Source organism: Ipomoea nil, unplaced genomic scaffold (assembly GCF_001879475.1).
Source record: "Ipomoea nil cultivar Tokyo-kokei standard unplaced genomic scaffold, Asagao_1.1 scaffold2165, whole genome shotgun sequence".
NCBI classification, from domain to species: Eukaryota; Viridiplantae; Streptophyta; class Magnoliopsida; order Solanales; family Convolvulaceae; genus Ipomoea; species Ipomoea nil.
This window is the reverse complement of record NW_017618593.1, coordinates 1,181,403-1,200,196: the sequence shown is the minus strand read 5'-3', so window position 1 is coordinate 1,200,196 and position 18,794 is coordinate 1,181,403. Positions and strand designations below refer to the sequence as shown.

Below are 18,794 nucleotides of genomic sequence, written 5' to 3'. Positions count from 1 at the left end.
TCATAAGCAGTTCAGTCGCATCATCTTCAGACCATTCTGCATAAAACTCTGGGTAATAGGTCATCACAGTTACTAAAATCTCGTCACGAAGCAGAGGATCAAGTTTGAGCTTCTTCTTCATAGCAAACTACATCAGTGTCTGAATATGCTTAAGGGCCACCTCCGGAGAGTGTGTCTTGCTTCCAAGTTTGATAATGATGTTTCTTACAGGGTCTGCCATTGAAGGTTATGTGTGAAGAGAAGAGCAGATCACTGAAGGCAGATATGCAAGAGAGATAGAAAGCTGAGAGCTGTGGTGATCGAAGATGTGTTTTTCTTCTTGACCCGGTATCAAATAGTCTTAAGGGTGATGAACCCTAATTAATGCGGCTTGTCAAATATCATGCATACGCGATTGATTGACACAACGGTACAGCTCCTTTTTAGGAAGGAAACGGAACCCAAGGAAATTTGAAATTCGAAAAGAAATTAAGATCTTTTAAGATATCTCTGAGAAGCATAATGTTAAATAATCTTCTTAACATAAATAGAGAGGAGTCTCTAAGGAAAGTCAAATCATAACACTGACCCGTATACACCAACTCCTCTCTGACGGACCAACTGCTTTAATCAATCAATTCTGCAAATTCCCAGAGCAGATCTGAGAATTTCAAAACGATTAGCATCCAATGGCTTAGTCAGAATGTCCGCCAGTTGTTTGTCAGTCTGAATGTATTCCAATTCAATTTCCTTGGATTCAACCAGGTCTCTGATATAATGATGCCTGATGTCAATATGCTTCGTTCTGGAATGTTGAACAGGATTCTTGTTGATGTTAATAGCATTGACATTGTCACAGAAGAGTGTCATTGTTCCTTGAGTAAGACCATAACCCAGAAACATCTGTTTCATCCATACCAACTGAGTACAACAACTACCTGCAGCTATGTATTCGGCCTCTACAGTGCTTAGAGAGATTGAATTCTGTTTCTTGCTTAGCCATGATACTAAGTTTTTACCAACGAAGAAACATCCCCCAGAAGTAACTTTCCGATCAACAATATTTCCTGCCCAATCAGCATCACAGTATGCAACCAGATTCAGTTCACTGTCCTTGGAATACCAGAGTCCATATTGTATCGTTCCTTTAATGTACTTCAGAATGCGTTTTGCAGCTATCAGATGAGATTCCTTTGGATCAGATTGATACCTTGCACAGATTCCTACACTGAACATTATGCCTGGTCGACTGGCAGTTAGATACAGTAGACTACCTATCAAGCTACGATAGACTGTGTTATCCACTGATACACCCGTTTCATCTTTCGATACTTTTGTAGAGGTGGAGATAGGTGTTCTGAAAGATTTACATGTTTCCAGATCAAACTTTTTGACAAGATTCTTAGCATACTTCTCTTGCGAAATAAAGTATCCTTCAGAACTTTGCTTGACCTGTAGACCTAGGAAGTATGTCAGTTGACCAACCATGGACATTTCAAACTCTTCCTCCATTACTTTTACCAACTCATCAGTGTATTTCTGTAGGGTCGATCCAAACACATTGTCATCAACATAGATTTGAGCTATGGTTACATGACTTCCAGTAGTTTTACAAACAGAGTTTTGTCAACACTTCCGTGTTTATACCCATGCTGGAGCAAATACTGTGTCAGTCGTTCATACAAGCCCGTGGGGCTTGTTTAAGATCGTAGAGAGCTTTTCGAAGCTTATAGACATAAGTAGGGTGTTCTGGATCTTCAAAACCGTTAGGTTGAGCCACATAGATATCTTCATGGAGATACCCATTCAAAAATGTTGTCTTGACATCCATCTGATATGATGTAAATCCCAAAATGCATGCGACAGCCAGCAAGATTCTGATTGACTCGAGTCTAGCTACAGGAGCAAACGTCTCGTCATAGTCAATCCCTTCAATCTGAGTATAACCTTGAGCAACTAACCGAGCTTTGTTTCTAGCTATATTCCCGGCTTCATCAGTTTTATTTTTAACGATCCACTTCGTTCCAATTACGTTGACACCATCAGGTCTTGGTACAAGATTCCAGACATGATTCCGCTCAAACTGATGTAGTTCCTCCTGCATTGCCTTGATCCACAGATCATCCTGTAAGGCTTCTTTGACATTTCTGGGTTCTATCTTTGAGGTATAGCAAGCAGACCCAGATATTTTTGTCAGATTATTTCTTATTTTGCTCCTGGTCTTCATCCTATCTGATGGATCTCCTATAATGTTATCTGATGGATGGTTTTTCTAAGTTCTGGTGGGCTTGTCTTTACCAACATCATTCATGAGATCTATCTCCTGTTCCAAACTTTCTTGATCTTCATCTGACGAATCTTGTGGTTTGAGTTGACTGTTGTTATTACTCGCATCTGGATCACTTAGAGAAGACTCTATCACTGTTGAGTCTATTGATTCTTCTGGGTTGTCATCGATAACCACGTTTACTGACTCCATCACAGACTGAGTCCTCTTGTTGTAGACTATGTAGGCACGACTATTCGGAGAGTAGCCAAGGAAGATGCTCTCATCACTCTTGGGTTCGAACTTCCCTCTTTGTTCTCTATCGGCCAGCACATAACACTTTGTCCCAAACACATGAAAATATTTCAGATTTGGCTTCTTTCCCTTCCAGATCTCATAAGGAGTTTTCGTTGTTCCTGGTCTAAGGTAGACCCTATTTATAGTATGACACGCTATGTGAACTGCTTCAGCCCAGAAGCGTTGTGGCAGATGTGAGGCATGTAGCATAACTCTAGCCATTTCTTGTAAAGTTCGATTCTTTCTTTCCACTACTCCATTCTGTTGAGCAGTTCTAGGAGCTGAGAACTCATTTGATATACCATGCTCGGAGCAGAAGTCTGAATCACTACAAAAAAACGCTAAAATAGCGACGGACTTTTCCGTCGCTAAATAGGGGAAATTCCGTCGCTAAACCGTATAGCGACGGATTTCGTCCATAGCTAAAACCCTCGTCGCTAGACTTTAGCGACACAACAATTGTCCGTCGCGAATTCTTGCGACGGACAAGTCCGTCGTTAGCCGAAATAAATCCGTCGCTAAATTTCACTAGGCGACGGATTTGAAGACGACATTTGTGACCGAATAACGACCGAAGATTCGGTCGCTATGTTTAGCGACGGAAATTCCGTCGCTAAAGCAAAAAAAAAACGTCGTCCAACTTCTACTACGACGTAACGGCGACGACATTTGCAACGACTTAGCTACGGATTTTTCCGTCACTACAAATAGCGACCGACAGGACCGTCGCTATTTTCCGTCGTTAATTTAACGACGGCTATTATCCGTCGTTAGAATTTAATTATTATTTGAATTTAATGTGATTTAACTACAACTTAGTGACGAAAATATCCGTCGCTAAATTTAACTACGGATTTTTTCGTTGCTATTTCGTTGCCTTACTACAATATTTATTTGTCGCTAAATTTTAAAAATTAATAAAATAATTGCCCCTAATTAATAATCAGAAACATGAATTAAGGCTATAATATAGTACTTGAATATTATAATTATAAAATATACTATATTAAAGCATTCAAAGTGAATAACAACAACAAATGTATTGTAGTATAATGTTACATCATTAGTACCAGTACAAAATATATTAAAAAAACATAATCTAATCATCTCCTAAGTTTTCAGCATTTGAATTAGCCGATTGTTGAGCTTGAGTACTTGGATTGGATAGCATACCATTGCGACGCAACTCATCCATCAAACTTGCAATTTGAGCTTGCATTTGAGTCTGCACTTGAGCCTGCATTTGAGTTCTTTCAGCTTGTAGTTTAACTTCCATCTCAATTCTTTCAGCTTGTAGTTTAGCTTCCATCTCAGTTCTTTCAGCTTGTAGTTTAGCTTCCATCTCACCTCGCATGGTCTCTAACTGTTAGTTCATCATCTCCTTCATTGCCTCTTGTTGAAGTTGTGAAGTAGCAGATGAACTACAGCTATTCCCACTGATAAATGCAGATGACTTAGTCCCTAAGCCATAAATACGCTGCTTTTTTACCCCACCAACAACATCCACATACATTTGCGACATGTCTATAACTGGTGGGTCAGTTGACCCTTCCGCCTCTTGCATTATAGCATCACGCCGTGCTTGTATTTCATCCTACAATTAAAAACATATACAAAATAAGACAAGTATATAAAAGCATATAAGCACTCAAACAACGATTTTCTTTGACCTCAAACAGCATATAAGACAAGTAGCATATACACACAATTAAGAAGTTTAACTTTAAACTAAGAATACCTAAACTATTATGTTTATATTCATGGTATCGCTGTCTAATGTAAGACACCTTGATTGCCTACTAGTCAATCTACTGTGATACCATTTCCACATATCAACTATGTAACTCAACTTTATTAATCAGTAATCAAGGAAAGTGGCATAATAATCTGTGGTCTTATTAAGATCACTATCCCACAAATTAAGAAAGTACTTCACCAATTAATGGAGGGGAACCAAACCATGTAAGAAGCCTATATAAGTAAGCCCACAAGAACAGTATAAGGGACCATCATCTACAAGCTACAAGCTACAGAAACCTCTCTTTATCCTCCATCTTCTCCATGCACATTTACAAATAATTAAACATTGGAGATTCTAGCCAGCCACCCTAACATTGGAGTTTTCTCCCTTAACTCATGTGTATTAAATAGCTCATCACACGAATGTAATATAACATAAGTAGGTTATACTTACAGCGATTTTCTTTGACCTCTCATCAACGAATGTACCATCCTTCTTTTTGTGCGTATGAGTAAAGCACTCAAACAGATTAGGCTCCTTTTGAAGTTCATTCCGCTATTAAACAAGCACAAATAATAAAATGAATGCTTAAATCCTTAAAATATTTACAAATAATAAATTTGTATATTAAATGTATTACCAATGTGTGAAAGTGCTCAATACTTGATCTAGATCCTCCGGTATGTCGAGAACATCCCGTACCAGGTCCTGCTACCTCACTCATCCTATTTTTGCGTTGCTGTTCAGATTTAGCTTTAACTTCAGGCCTATCCCAATATGCCTCCCAAATACGCCATGTATCTTCATGTACAAACTCTGGCTTCCCAGATGAAGTCCGATTCTTCTTTATTTTGGAGACCATATCGGTATAGCGTGTGCTTGTTTGTGTTAAAAACACTTTATGTACTTGACTGTTAATGGTCTCGTCCCACTTGAAATATTTCTGCAACATTACAATTTACAAATTTGTCAAATATATGCAACATCATCCATAAGATGCATTGGACAAAGTTACTAACATACATTATATAACACTAGCTTCAAGAATGAACCACATTATTTTCAAAAACATATTGTAAATTTACCTTAAATTCTTCAAAGTAGTATTCCTTGTACTCATTAGATACAGTCTTCCATGTATACCCATCAGGGTAGATCCTTTGCTTTAATATTTTTGTAATTGTATGTGAACATGTGTTAGATGGCATTAACCTGTACATATAGAAAAGTTTAATAAAGATAAAAATAATATACACATAAATGTAAACATAAAAACACATTTTTACCTCCCGTCCTCTATATGAACAATAGGCAAATCACAAGCAGTAGATGATCCTGCAACTGATGAGGATGTGGGTGGAGCAGTAGAGTCTGATGGTGATGGAATCGGCAATTCAGGTGGTGAACCAATAGAAGCAGGTGACACAATAGTTGGAGATACTATAGCAGGAGGAGGTGCCACAATAGGTGCCACAAGAGAAGGAAGTGCAGACGATGATGGGCTAGAACTCGGAAGTGTAACCGATGCACCACGTCCACGTCCTCTTATGCGTCCAACTCTATTACCATCTCGTGTCATCTAAAAAAATATAATAAAGTTAAATAACATATAAATATAACATGTCCATTTACTGTGTAAACTATGTAGTAACTATCAATAGCATTATCATTATCTCCTATTACTGAACCTCCACTTAAGGCATCTATTTCTTCCTCTAACTCAAGTTCATCTTCGATGTCACCATGTTCGCCATCAAATTCTATCACCCCACCATTTGGGTCATTTAAACGCAAAGGATCATCATCTATTTGCATAAAATCATGATTGTCGATAGTTTCCTCTTGAAATGGTGCAGGTATTTGTGATTCTTCAGTAGATATAGATGATTCAGGAACTACTATTTCAGATCTCGCTTTAATTTTGCAAACAGCCCACCAGTCAAGTTTTTCGCGACGCAAACTTGGGTATGTACAATAATAAACTTGAGCAGCTTGCATTGCTAGAACGAATGGTTCATAGCGATTAAATCTACGCTTATGATTAACTTCAACAAGTTTATACTCAGAATGAACCTTCATGCCCACACTTGTCGGGTCAAACCACTCACACTTGAATAATATTGACCTCTTGATTGGTAAGCCAGGGTACTCTACTTGTAGAACTTCTACCAATCGACCATAATAATCACTTTCATCTACACTATAGTTTGTACCTTTTATGCAAACTCCACTGTTCATTGTTTCTTTAGCTCCACCATAACCAATGGTGTGAAATTTAAAGCCATTCACATAATACCCTGAATAGGTATTAACGCATCTTAGTGGCCCTTTTGCAAGATCCTTTATAAATTTATTTGAAATGTTATTTGAAGGATCATGTGCCTGTATAATACATAATCTAAGTGTTAAAGTTTATTAACTAATTGGAATTTTAATATACATAATATATATACAAGTCTTACATAGTCATTGAACCAATTTGCAAATTCATTTTCCAATTTACCATCAATGGTAGTACTGGAAATGTTTGGTTGACTCCTCTTTAACTCCTCAATATAAACCCTTTAAAAAAATAAGTGGGTTAACATTTATAACACATTGTATAAGAAAATTGAACAGAACTGAATTCTTACTCTATAAATGACTCCACTTCTGAACAATTTAATAACACATAGGTTTGAGCAGCTTTATACTCTTCATCTGTCATATATCTCGCTTTTGCTTTACCAAATGCTCGACCCGGATACTTGAATATAGAAAGAGTTTCTTCATGTTCATCAACTACATATTCACTACTATCTGCATTTCGAGGCACGTTTCTGTGCTTCGTGCTAACATGGTCCTCAAAATAGTATGAACAGAACGATGATGCTTCTTCCACCAAATATGCATTGGATATAGAGCCCTCGACTTTAGCTTTATTTTTGACATTATTTTTAATTTTCGAAGGTATCTAAACAAAATTGACATATATTAGTGACAATGTTATTATATGTTTGGAAACACATAAAACTAGACCAGCAATTATACCTCTCAAATGGATACATCCACCTATATTGAACTGGACCAGCAATCTTTGCTTCATAAGCTAAGTGGATTGGTAGATGCTCCATAGAGTCAAAGAAACTAGGTGGAAATATACGTTCAAGTTTACATAGAATGAGAGGTATGTCATTATCAAGCTTCGTCATTTCCTCAACTGCAATTGTAGTGGAAGTAAGGTTCTTAAAGAATAAACTCAACTCTGTAAGAACTTTCCAAACATTTAGCGGGAGCAACTCACGAAATGCAATTGGTATTAACCTCTGCATAAACACATGACAGTCGTGACTTTTCATACCAAACAACTTCAACTTCTTCATATCTACACATCGACTCATATTCGATGCATAGCCATCAGGAAATTTGAGATTCCTAACCCATTCACACAATGCTTCCCTTGCCGGTTTGTCAAGTGTGTAACAAGCTTTTGGGAACTTTCGGGTCACAGGGTCTTGCTTCAGCTCAGGCCGCCGACAATAATCATTCAACTCTTCTCTAGATTTATACGTGTCCTTTGTTTTTCCAGTAACATCCATTACTGTGTTGAACACATTATCAAACACATTTTTTTCTATATGCATGACATCCAAATTATGTCGTACCAAGTGTGAACTCCAATACGGCAAATCCCAAAAGATACTTCGCTTCTTCCAACCGCAAGTTTTGGAAATTAATCCATTAACTTCAGCTGCATCCAATTCAGTGACCTTCTTAAGGCCCAAAGTCTCAATCTCTGCAAGGATATCATATCCTGACCGAACAGGCGGTGCCTCAGTTGTAACCGCTCTGTTCTTAAAGAATGCAGTCTTATTCCTGCGAAATGGATGATTCGGTGGCAAAAATTTTCGATGATTGTCAAACCACGATTGCTTACCACTGTGTTTTAGGGTGAAGGCATCCGACTTGTCCATGCAATACGGACAAGCTAACTTCCCAGCAGTGCTCCACCCGGATAACATCGAATATGCAGGAAAATCACTAACTGTCCACATAAGGGCAGCTCGCATCTGAAAATTCTGCTTCTTTGAAATATCATATGTTTGAACACCGACTTCCCATAATTGGGTTAACTCCATAACAAGCGGTTGTAAAAAAACATCTATCTTCTCTTTTGGATTTTTTGGACCTGGAACCAATACGGTCAAGAACATATACTCCTCCTTCATACACATCCAAGGAGGCAAGTTGTACGTTGTAAGTATCACAGGCCATGAGGAGTATTGTTGTCCTGACTGTCCAAATGGTTGAAAACCATCGGTGCACAGACCTAACCTGACATTTCGAATTTCAGATGCAAAGTCAGGATAAGTGTCGTTAAAATGCTTCCAAGCAAGCGAGTCTCAGGGATGACGCATGATTCCATCTTCAACGGAATTTGCATGCCACTTCATATCATTTGCTGTAGCATTAGATGCATACAACCTCTGCAGTCGAGGAACCAAAGGAAAGTAATACATTTTTTTGTATGCTACATTAGTTTTCTGTCGTTTTGTAGCTCCACGAGAAGTTTGTTTAAATCGAGGGTGGCCACAAAACTTACACGTTGTCATATCTATATCTGATTCCCAATATATCATGCAGTTGTTCTTGCAACAATCAATCTTCTGAACCGGCAATCCCATACCACGTAATAGCCTTTTGGTTTCGTAGAAGTTGTCAGGAACTAGATTATCCTCCGGAACAACTTCTTTCAAAAGTTCAGTGAATTGATTGAAACATTTTTCTGATATGTGATTCTCTGATTTCAAGCTCATCAGTCGAGCTACAAGAGACAATTGCGAGTGTTTTTTACTCCCAGGCCACAACTCTTGATCTGCAGCTTTCAGCATGTCATAAAACTTTTGGGCATCAGGATTTGGAGATTCTTCTATTTCATCCACATTAAATTCAGGACCAGCAGCATCCATAACCATTGTGTGGTAAGCATTAGATGCTTCTTCACTAGCCACTTGAGATGGGCCACCAACGTCTTGATCAACATCTAAATTGACATTGCACTCGCCATGGAAACGCCAAACATAGTAGTCTGACACAAATCCATATTTTGCTAAGTGATAATTCACGGTAGGCACATCTAAATACTTGGTGTTTTGACACTTGCGTTGATTACATGGACACTTAATTCTTTCCCCGTCCATCCAACTATGTTGACTAGTAGCAAATTGGATAAAAGTTTCAAGACCAGCCAAAAACTCTTCAGTGAGAAGACCATTTCTAATTCGTGTATACATCCAATGACAATTTGAACTCATTGTACTTATCACCTATTTCAAAATATTTTTCAATGCTACATTTCATTTTTTTTTTAAAAAACAATCACTAAGACATTCAAATAAAGTTGCAAATAAACAATCATGCATTCATAAACCTCCGGTACCCACAGGCGGTTTAGCCGGAGAAAACACATGTGCCGGTACCCACAGGCGGTTTAGCCGGCAAATAAACAACAAATAAACAATCATGCATATTTATAAACCTCCGGTACCCACAGGCGGTTTAGCCGGAGAAAACACAAGTACCGGTACCCACAGGCGGTTTAGCCGGCAAATAATAAATAATAAAGAACAAATGAAAATTTTGTAATTTTTCAAACCTTATCAATCGCCGAAGAACTTGAAGAAGCTTGACTGTAATAATGCGATTCCCAACCAATATTTGTGATTCTTGACTTGAAACTGCAATTATACAACGTTATTATTGGCCGCTTAGACATTTTGAGCTCACAATTCAAAGACAACAAATAAAACACAACAGCTATCCATATATTTTATTAAAATTTAAGAATATTTATGCATTCATATATCCGTGTTGGAGACCATGTTTTATCCATCCACAACTATGTTAAACATCAGGGAAAAGAAAGGGGATTCACTAAAATATGAAGTAAAAAATAAAGAAATAATGCTTCCTAGAGGTATGACACAAACTGTTTAAGAAAATGAGAGGTTTTAGTGTAATAATTTGAGCAGAGATTAAAGAAGGGTAATTATTTATGTTGGTCAGCCTTAAAAGAATGCAGAAAGGCTTCTTTTTTCAAAACACAATCTTTCAAAATGTGATGCAGAAAGCAGAATGTAACCAAAGGCTTATGTAATAACTTACATCTATCAAAATATTATTTTGATAATTGAAGCGCAACAACTTAAATTTGTAATCTCTCATAAATTATATATGTTACGTAATTAAATATACATTTTCTTTATTTTTAAAATACAACATTTTTATGAACCAATGTCAAACATATTAAAGCGAGATATATTAGCTATAACTACCCATATATATATATATATATATATATACCCAAAAGAGCTACCAAGTTATATATATATATATATATACCCAAAAGAGCTACCAAGTATTGTAGGTTGTGGTTAATATATTAAATACCATGCATTGAGTAAGCTGAGTTGGTCGAGAGCAATGGGTGAAGCAATCATCCACACAAAAGACAACTAATTAATTTATTGTTTGCAATTTGATCTTCAAAGTACTGTACCATGCATGCTGCCTTATTTTAGTAGGTTCCAACTTAAGGCAATTCAAGTAGCCTGCATTTTTAAATTAAAGTTTTGGAAAAATTTTATGTAATATATGGGCTTGAGCAAGCTAAGCTTCCCGACGATAGTACATTAAATTTGACAATATCATCATGTTTTATAATTTTGTAAAAAAAAACATAGTTAATTAATATAGATGTCTGCATAAAATTAAATGTAGTAGTTAATTAACAACCCGAACTTAAAATAGTTTAAAAAATTTAATATAAAATTTGAATATATACTGAGACTCATATATTGATTATGTGGTTCTGTGGCTGATCTGATCTGCTTGATGGTTGATCCCATCTAGCAGTCTTCTGGTTTCATGAGGTAAAGACAGCAGAATGCAGAGATGTATTTTTTTGAACCAATTCATTAGACTATGTACTCTGGAAGCTAACACTCACATAGTCATTCTGGTTGATTAATTAAACTCAGATGATAGAGTTCCTACATTTCCAACTGCAAAGAATAAGACACTTCTGCAACTTGCAAGACAACACATTAAGCAACACAGGTTGTTCCAAGAGATTGTCTAAAGAACTAAAAGTAATTAGTGTGGTTCATGGATCAATGCTAACACAGGTTGTTTCATCACCTTCTTCCATAGTTCCATGAAAGAAAACTTCAATGATGCTTATATTAAGCAACAATCTATGGCTGCTGTCATGCTCCTAAGACAACATCATCTATCTGAAGAAAGACACTTTTTGTCATCACTAAATGCCATCAAAACTAGTTGTCTTGCAACATGAAACATACTTCAAGTTGCAGTTCATCCCGACACTGAGTTATTTTGGAATGTTGAAATAGTACACTAATAAAGGATGTACCTTTACCATTTTTTAGTTATTATACTTGTAAAGAATTTGATGGATACCTGCACCATTATATACATAAGACAAGCTCTAGAGCTAAGCTACTAACACTTGCATTTAGTAACACTTGCTTTTAGAGTTAAGCAGCTAACACTTGCACCATTTATTATATTGCTTTAGTAGACTAGAAGATGAAGACCAACACTGCATTTTCTCCTTAGTAAATGATTGGAATAAAAAATTGTGTTGTGTGCCCTGGTTTTATGTGCAAGATAGAGTACTTAGGTGTAAGGTCATTTGTAGGTACAAATCTGCAGAAAGCAGAATGTGACACAAATCTGCAGAAAGCAGAATGTAAGGTAGTTGTTCAATCTGATTTTTTTTTGAACCAATTCATTAGACTACGTACTCTGGAAGCTAACACTCACATAAGCCAATCATCACCATTTACTGTCTACCCTAACCCCCATTTACCTGCCCACACCACAAGAAAATCGCAGGACAATCACGAAGTAGGAAGTAGGAACCCTAGTGATAAAATTGCACTACTGCTACTGCAACTTAGGCTTAAAACCTATCATAATCTCTTTATTTCACAAATTATATATGGGGAAACCATAAACACACATACCAGAAGGAAGCAGGTCAACCGGCGGCCGACGGAGCAAGCAGCGGCTAGCTGGCTGAGGAAGTAGCGGCGGTTGGCGGGGCAAGCAACGGCAGTCGGAGACGATGCAGGGGCGGTGGGAGACGATGCAATGGCAATCGGAGGAGAGGCGGTACGCTGATTGGTCCCAGCGGCGGTCGGAGGAGATTTATCGGGAGGAGAGGCGGTCGGAGGAGATTTATCGTTGTATTACACAAAAAGATGGTCAGTGTATTAGTTGACCCGCGTATTTTAACGACGGAAATTTAAATCCCTTGCTAAATGAAAAATACAGATGCAATAACATTCTAAACCATGCTAAATGATAATTACGGATATATCAGCATTACAAGGCTAGCGACGGTTTAAATTTCCGTAGCTATTTTAGCGACGGATAATTAAATCCGTCGCTAGATGATAAATACGGCTACACTACCATTATATTCCTAGCGACGGATTAAATTTCCGTAGCTATTTTAACGACGGATAATTAAATCCGTCGCTACATGATAAATACGGCTACACCACCATTCTAATCCTAGCGACGGATTAAATTTCCGTAGCTATTTTAACGACGGATAATTAAATCCGTCGCTAGATGATAAACACGGCTATACCACCATTCTAATCCTAGCGACGGATTAAATTTCCGTCGCTACGTTAACTACGGAAATTTAAATCCGTTGCTACACTATGAATTCGAACACACTAACATCCTAAACCTAGCAACGGAGACAAATACCCGTCGCTAACTAGCGACCGATATAAATATCCGTCGCTAGCTAGCGACCGATACAAATAACCGTCGCTAAAGTAATAATACAAACTAACATCGCTTTAAATTCTAGCGACGGATGTAGATATCCGTCGCTAATCTGTAGCAAAATAAATATTAGAATTAACCCGCGAAAAATCCGTTGCAAATCCGTCGCAAATATGTCGTAATTTTTTGCGCCAAAATTTACCGCTAAAATTAGCTACATTTTTAACGACGGAAATATTCCGTTGTGATATCCGTCGCCAAACCGTCGCAAATCCGTCGCTAAATGTTCCTGTAATAAAAAAATGAAACTCCGTCACTATGTTGTCGCTATTTTGTCGCTATATTAACAACGGAATGGGTCCGTCGCTATATCCATCGCTATTTTGGCATTTTTTTGTAGTGAATATAGTGAGTTCTCAAATTCCTTTCCATGATCACTCCTCAATCTCTGAACTTTTATAATGGACTCATCCTTTTCCTTCTGAATTCTTATGCACAGAGTCTTAAAGGCCTTGAAGGCTTCTGTTTTTTCTCTCAGAAAGTATACCCAGCTGTATCGAGAGAAGTCGTCCACACACACAAATATGTATTTCTTTCCCCCAATACTTTCAATTTATGTTGGCCCCATGAGCTCTATATGGACAAGGTCTAGACATTTCTCAGTGGTGATACCTCTTACTGCTTTGTGTGGAGTTCTGATTTGTTTCCCAATTGCACATGCGCCACAGATTTTTTCTAGATCAATTCTGATCTTAGGTACACCTTTTACTGCTTCCAGTTTTATCAGCTTATCCATATCTCTGAAGTTAATGTGACCCAGTCGTCTATGCCAGAGTTTTTATTCATCAGACTTGGATAGATGACAAGCAGTTTCATTTGTCAAAACATAACAATTGTCTGAGGACCGAGTTCCTTCCATGACAAGTTGATTTGCTTTGTCACTGACTCTGCAGCAGTTACGATCGAAGCACACATTCCAATTTTGATCACACAACTGACTGATGCTAATTAGATTCGCTTTCAACCCACTGACTAGCAGGACTTCTTCTAATTGAGGTAAGCCTGGTATATTTAGGATACCTTTTCCCACGATTTTACCTTTTTGTCCATCTCCATATGTTACAGCTCCACTGCTGGATTGAACAGCCATCAGACACTTAATATTTCCAGTCATATGTTTGGAACATCCACTGTCGAAATACCATCTAGCATCAGTTGTAGATGCAGTCAGAGCAATGGTGGGGTAGCAGATGACTTCTGACTTTCTGACCCAAACTTGTCTAGGGAATGGTGTAATAGTCTTATTCTGATATTTTTCCTTCCTTTGATCTCTGTAGAAAAAATAACACTCAGGTCGAGTATGACCTTTTGTTTGACAGTAGTGACAAATGGGAGTGTAAGATTTAACTTTGACAATCTTATTTTTGAACCTCGAATAATGAGATTGATGAGTTGATCTGGCCAGGTTAGTATTAGTATTCTTATCGTACCTCCTTCCCTTGTTTTGTACTGCCTGAGATGACTGTCCTTGTTCATACCTGTGATCAGCAGTGGTCTTAGACATTCCCTCTTTGATGAACTTTGGTGCGTTATTCGAAGACTCACCTTGTTCAAATCCCAGACCCTTTTTATCATTAGGATTTCTGCCAGAGTCTAGAATTTTATCTAAGGTAGATGTGGTGTCCATCATTTGGATAACTTCGAAGATTGGTGGCATCCAACACCATCTTTCCCACAAGCTTCAGTATACAACCATCAACACTTACACCCTTCCTGACAAGAATCCAGCTCAACACCATCCCATACGGTAGGCTCTTTTCGGTTGTGATCACGGCAGAAAACCATATGTTGCAACATCAAAGCCGGCAAATTGAACTTGACCATATTCTTAAGACAGAAAGCAAGGGTGCACTCCAACTTCCCCAACAACTGACTTTTGTTGTTATTAGGCAACGGGCAATCAGACACCAGCATAACCAAGATCCTTTGCTCCGCGGACAACCACTTTTTCTCTGGTCTTGAAGCTTGAGTGAAACCACTCGTGCGACCCAACAAGTAACTCAAATAGTCCCGATACCCCTATGGTATCCGTACTAATCCACGAGTTACCGCTTTACTAAGCAACTTCCGAAGCAGATAAACTCAAAAGCTGAGCTAGCCTCTTTTCAGACTGAACTACTTTCACACCTCTCACTTTAGAAGTGATCTCAAGCTTATCACCATCCTTTGTCACAACCATGTGACGATAAAATTCCTTAACCAAACATGGGTAGGTCTCGGCCCTTATGGCGAGGAACCCATCTAACAAACCTTGGAATCTAAGCATATCCAACAAAGAATTAGGAAAAGATTCCGGGTCAAAAGCTTTACCTTCAAGAACAAGGTGATGGGCATCCACCCATTCCACTTTCCTAGGCAAACTTGACCTTCTAGGCATGGTAGGATATGACCCAAAGCTCAACAAAAGAAGCCCACAACTTTCTTCTTCTTCTCTCTCGACGGCTCTCACTCTCACCCTCGTTGGTCTCTCTCTCGGCTTCCGGCGAATAGAACTGCTCGGCGGGGAGGCTCCGGCGTGCGACGACAGCAGCTCGGCTTCGACGGCGCCGGTCCAGCGGTAGTGCGTCGACGGGTGGAAGGAGGGGGGTAGCGGGTTGGGGTTCTTCTCGGCTGCACACGGGTAGGAGGAAGAAAGAGAAGGGGAATTTGGAAATTTTAGGGATTTGGGGGAAAATTGGGGAAAAGATGATTTAATTTGGGAATTTGGGTAAAGTGGAAATTTATGGTTTAGATGGAATTAAAAGAGTATACCTGGGTTCCAAACTCAAGGCTTGTAATTAAATATTTTACTTGACTTTTAGGCTCAAACAAGAAAGGATTTTGGTATGGGTTTTCTACTTCCAAATTCAAAGAATACTTGTAGAGATTTAGGTGGTTCTCAAAAAGGAAGGTTGCAAGAATACCCAAGTGCAAAGGTTATAGAATTAACCTAAGCCTGATTCATTTCAAGAATGAATAACTAACTCCACAACAAAGCTTACACATAAAACTAAGAGAATCATTCATCAAGAAAGGCTTACCCTTAATTCCAAAAGAATCATTTATCAAGGGAAAACATGACAAGGATAGCAAGGTAACTCAAATAGGCAACGAATAAACGCAAGGCAACACACAAGGCATTCAAGGAATGAGATGCGTTCTAAAGACAAGGGTAGGGCACTAGGGCTAGAAAAGGATTACCTGCTAGCTCCACCTCCACTAGACCCTCAGTCTCCGCCTGCGAACGCCCCATCACAAAGACTCTCCCCGATGGCCTGGCACCGGCTGCTCCACAGCTCGAGCTACCTCCAGCTTCTCCACGGCTCGAGCTACCTCCAGCTGCTGCTCCGACTCCTGGGGGTGGTGGCAACGCCCTTTGACTGGCTTGCTGGGGACACTCGGCGACTTTGTGGCCCCTATCTCCGCATCGGTAGCACCAAAACGCTTGGCCATTGCAATCTTGGCCCGCATGCACCTTCCCACATCTACGACATGCAAACGTCTTAGCTTGATTCCCATGCTCCATCCGGTTGGGTCATTGGGTTGGGGGTGATTGCATTCTTAGCTTGGAAACTCGGTCGCGGCTTCTTAAAGGTGGAACAACCTCCACTCTCGGTCCTCTTTCTAGCCAGCTCATAAGACCCTCTGTAACACCCCCCCCCCCCCCCCCCAAAACAAGCTATAGAAAAGCCTTAACGCATGCAGATATCAAAACAGAACACTAGCACAGCGGAAGAAAAGATAACTAGATAACAAAGAATCCAACGGGGGTGTTATGCCACGCTTATCAACATGATAAACGCTACGGCCAAAAATCTGCATGGTCAACATCTATCCAAGAGTACATAAGTCTAAAAATAACCAAACCGGCTCACATGCCGTACAACAAGGGAAAGGTACTACTCTATCGGGCACTAGCCCTCGCTCTCTACTAGACATCACCTATAGAAACACAAAGATAAACATGGGACGACGACCGGTCAGCGAATAATGCTGGTAACCCACCAATACCGTTAAGTATCATACATAGATATGGTATATATACAAAAGCCATTTTTGAAACGGAATACATATATATATATATATATATATATATATATATATATATATATATATATATATATATATATATATATATAGGGTTGAGTTCAAATGAGGACAACAATATATAGAGGACTGTGAGGACAAATAAAGGGCACACAACAAATTACTATCAGGCACACAATTTAATACATAATGGCACACAAGAATACATGTAAGCATCAGGTTTCGAACTCAGGCTCTGCTAATTAACAAATGTATGCACGCGACATACAAACTGTGGCACACGACTACATTCGGCCATGCACACAACATACAGGCTAATGGCACACACTACATCTGTCCTCACAGTCCTCTATAATATACTTGTCCTCATTTGAACGCAAGTCTATATATATATATATATATATATATATATATATATATATATATATATATATATATATATATATATATATATATATATATATATATATATATATATATATATATATATATAAGTTTAAAACCGAGAAAAGTAGTCACTACAAGACTCAACACTCACAACGAACAACACGGGAACACATCCCAAGACCACAAGCACAACACGACTCACAAAAGAGTCAAGGCACGATCTATCATCACTCAATAGACCGCAGGGACTGTCGTCCCCCAACAACAAGCCACCAACAAAGCTACCAATTTCATAGTACACAAGGTACCGTACACACACATAGCGACACACGCCTTCCCAAGAAAATACGTGAACCTGACACACATGTCACAACTCCATAATCACGTCACGGCCACCACGAGGACCGCTGCAATACGTTGGTGACTAGTGTCCCATACCACTAATCATGCAATCCAGGTAAAGCCACACACGCATCCCATCTCAACATGAGTCAATCAATGGATCACAACGAAGGTATGAAACATAATCAATCAAGGAATGGGTCACAGCCCAACAACAACAACGATGAATAACACAAGTTATCATCAACCCATCGGAAGGTACAAACAACACACACGCTAGCATTTACACACCGAACTAGCATGCTTATCAACGGGGAAACCAAGGATAGTTCCGAGGAACACACAAGAGACTTCACGGTCCTACGAAACATAATGTTGAACACTTAGCACGATTCAAGACACCAAATACCTACATGGCTTCCTACCATATAGTTCTAGACATACGAAACATCAAGAAGACACTCAAATAGTTCCACAAAAGAACATCGGGAAGTCAAAAGACCAAATACCGAGTCAAAAGAATCACGGGGAACAAATCCCCCAACATCACCACTGTGTTCCCCGCGGGTAGACCCACGGGTAGTGCCCCACCCGTGGTTCCGCCTGCGGGAACACCTTCCCACAAGGCCATGTACCCGCGGGTAGGCCGGCGGGTGGTGCCCCGCACGCCGTTCCGCCCGCGGGTACAATCTTGTACCACAATACACCACTTCGCGGTTTTTCAACTCCAAACTCAAATTCAAGTCCAAAACATGCCAAATCTCACCCAATACAACAAAATGACTTGAATCATGGAAAATGCCAAGCAATGGCACAAAAGAACCCTAAACACAAGCTCTAGATATGCATTTTCACAAGATAAATGCATAAACACTCACATTTCATAGC

The 18,794-nt window shown here is 39.0% G+C and overlaps 1 protein-coding gene across 1 annotated transcript; it reads right to left on the bottom strand.

Moving 5' to 3' along the window:
- Positions 1-3,597: 3,597 nt before the first annotated feature.
- Positions 3,598-12,515, bottom strand: LOC109149905. The gene is made up of 7 exons (XM_019297897.1): positions 12,314-12,515; positions 9,919-10,000; positions 5,570-5,862; positions 5,369-5,495; positions 4,924-5,226; positions 4,737-4,838; positions 3,598-4,136 (listed from the first exon to the last, which is right to left on the bottom strand). The coding sequence occupies exons 3-7, from the start codon at positions 5,860-5,862 to the stop codon at positions 3,909-3,911; spliced, it is 1,053 nt and encodes a 350-aa protein (XP_019153442.1). The 5' UTR covers positions 9,919-10,000; positions 12,314-12,515; the 3' UTR covers positions 3,598-3,908.
- Positions 12,516-18,794: the final 6,279 nt, after the last annotated feature.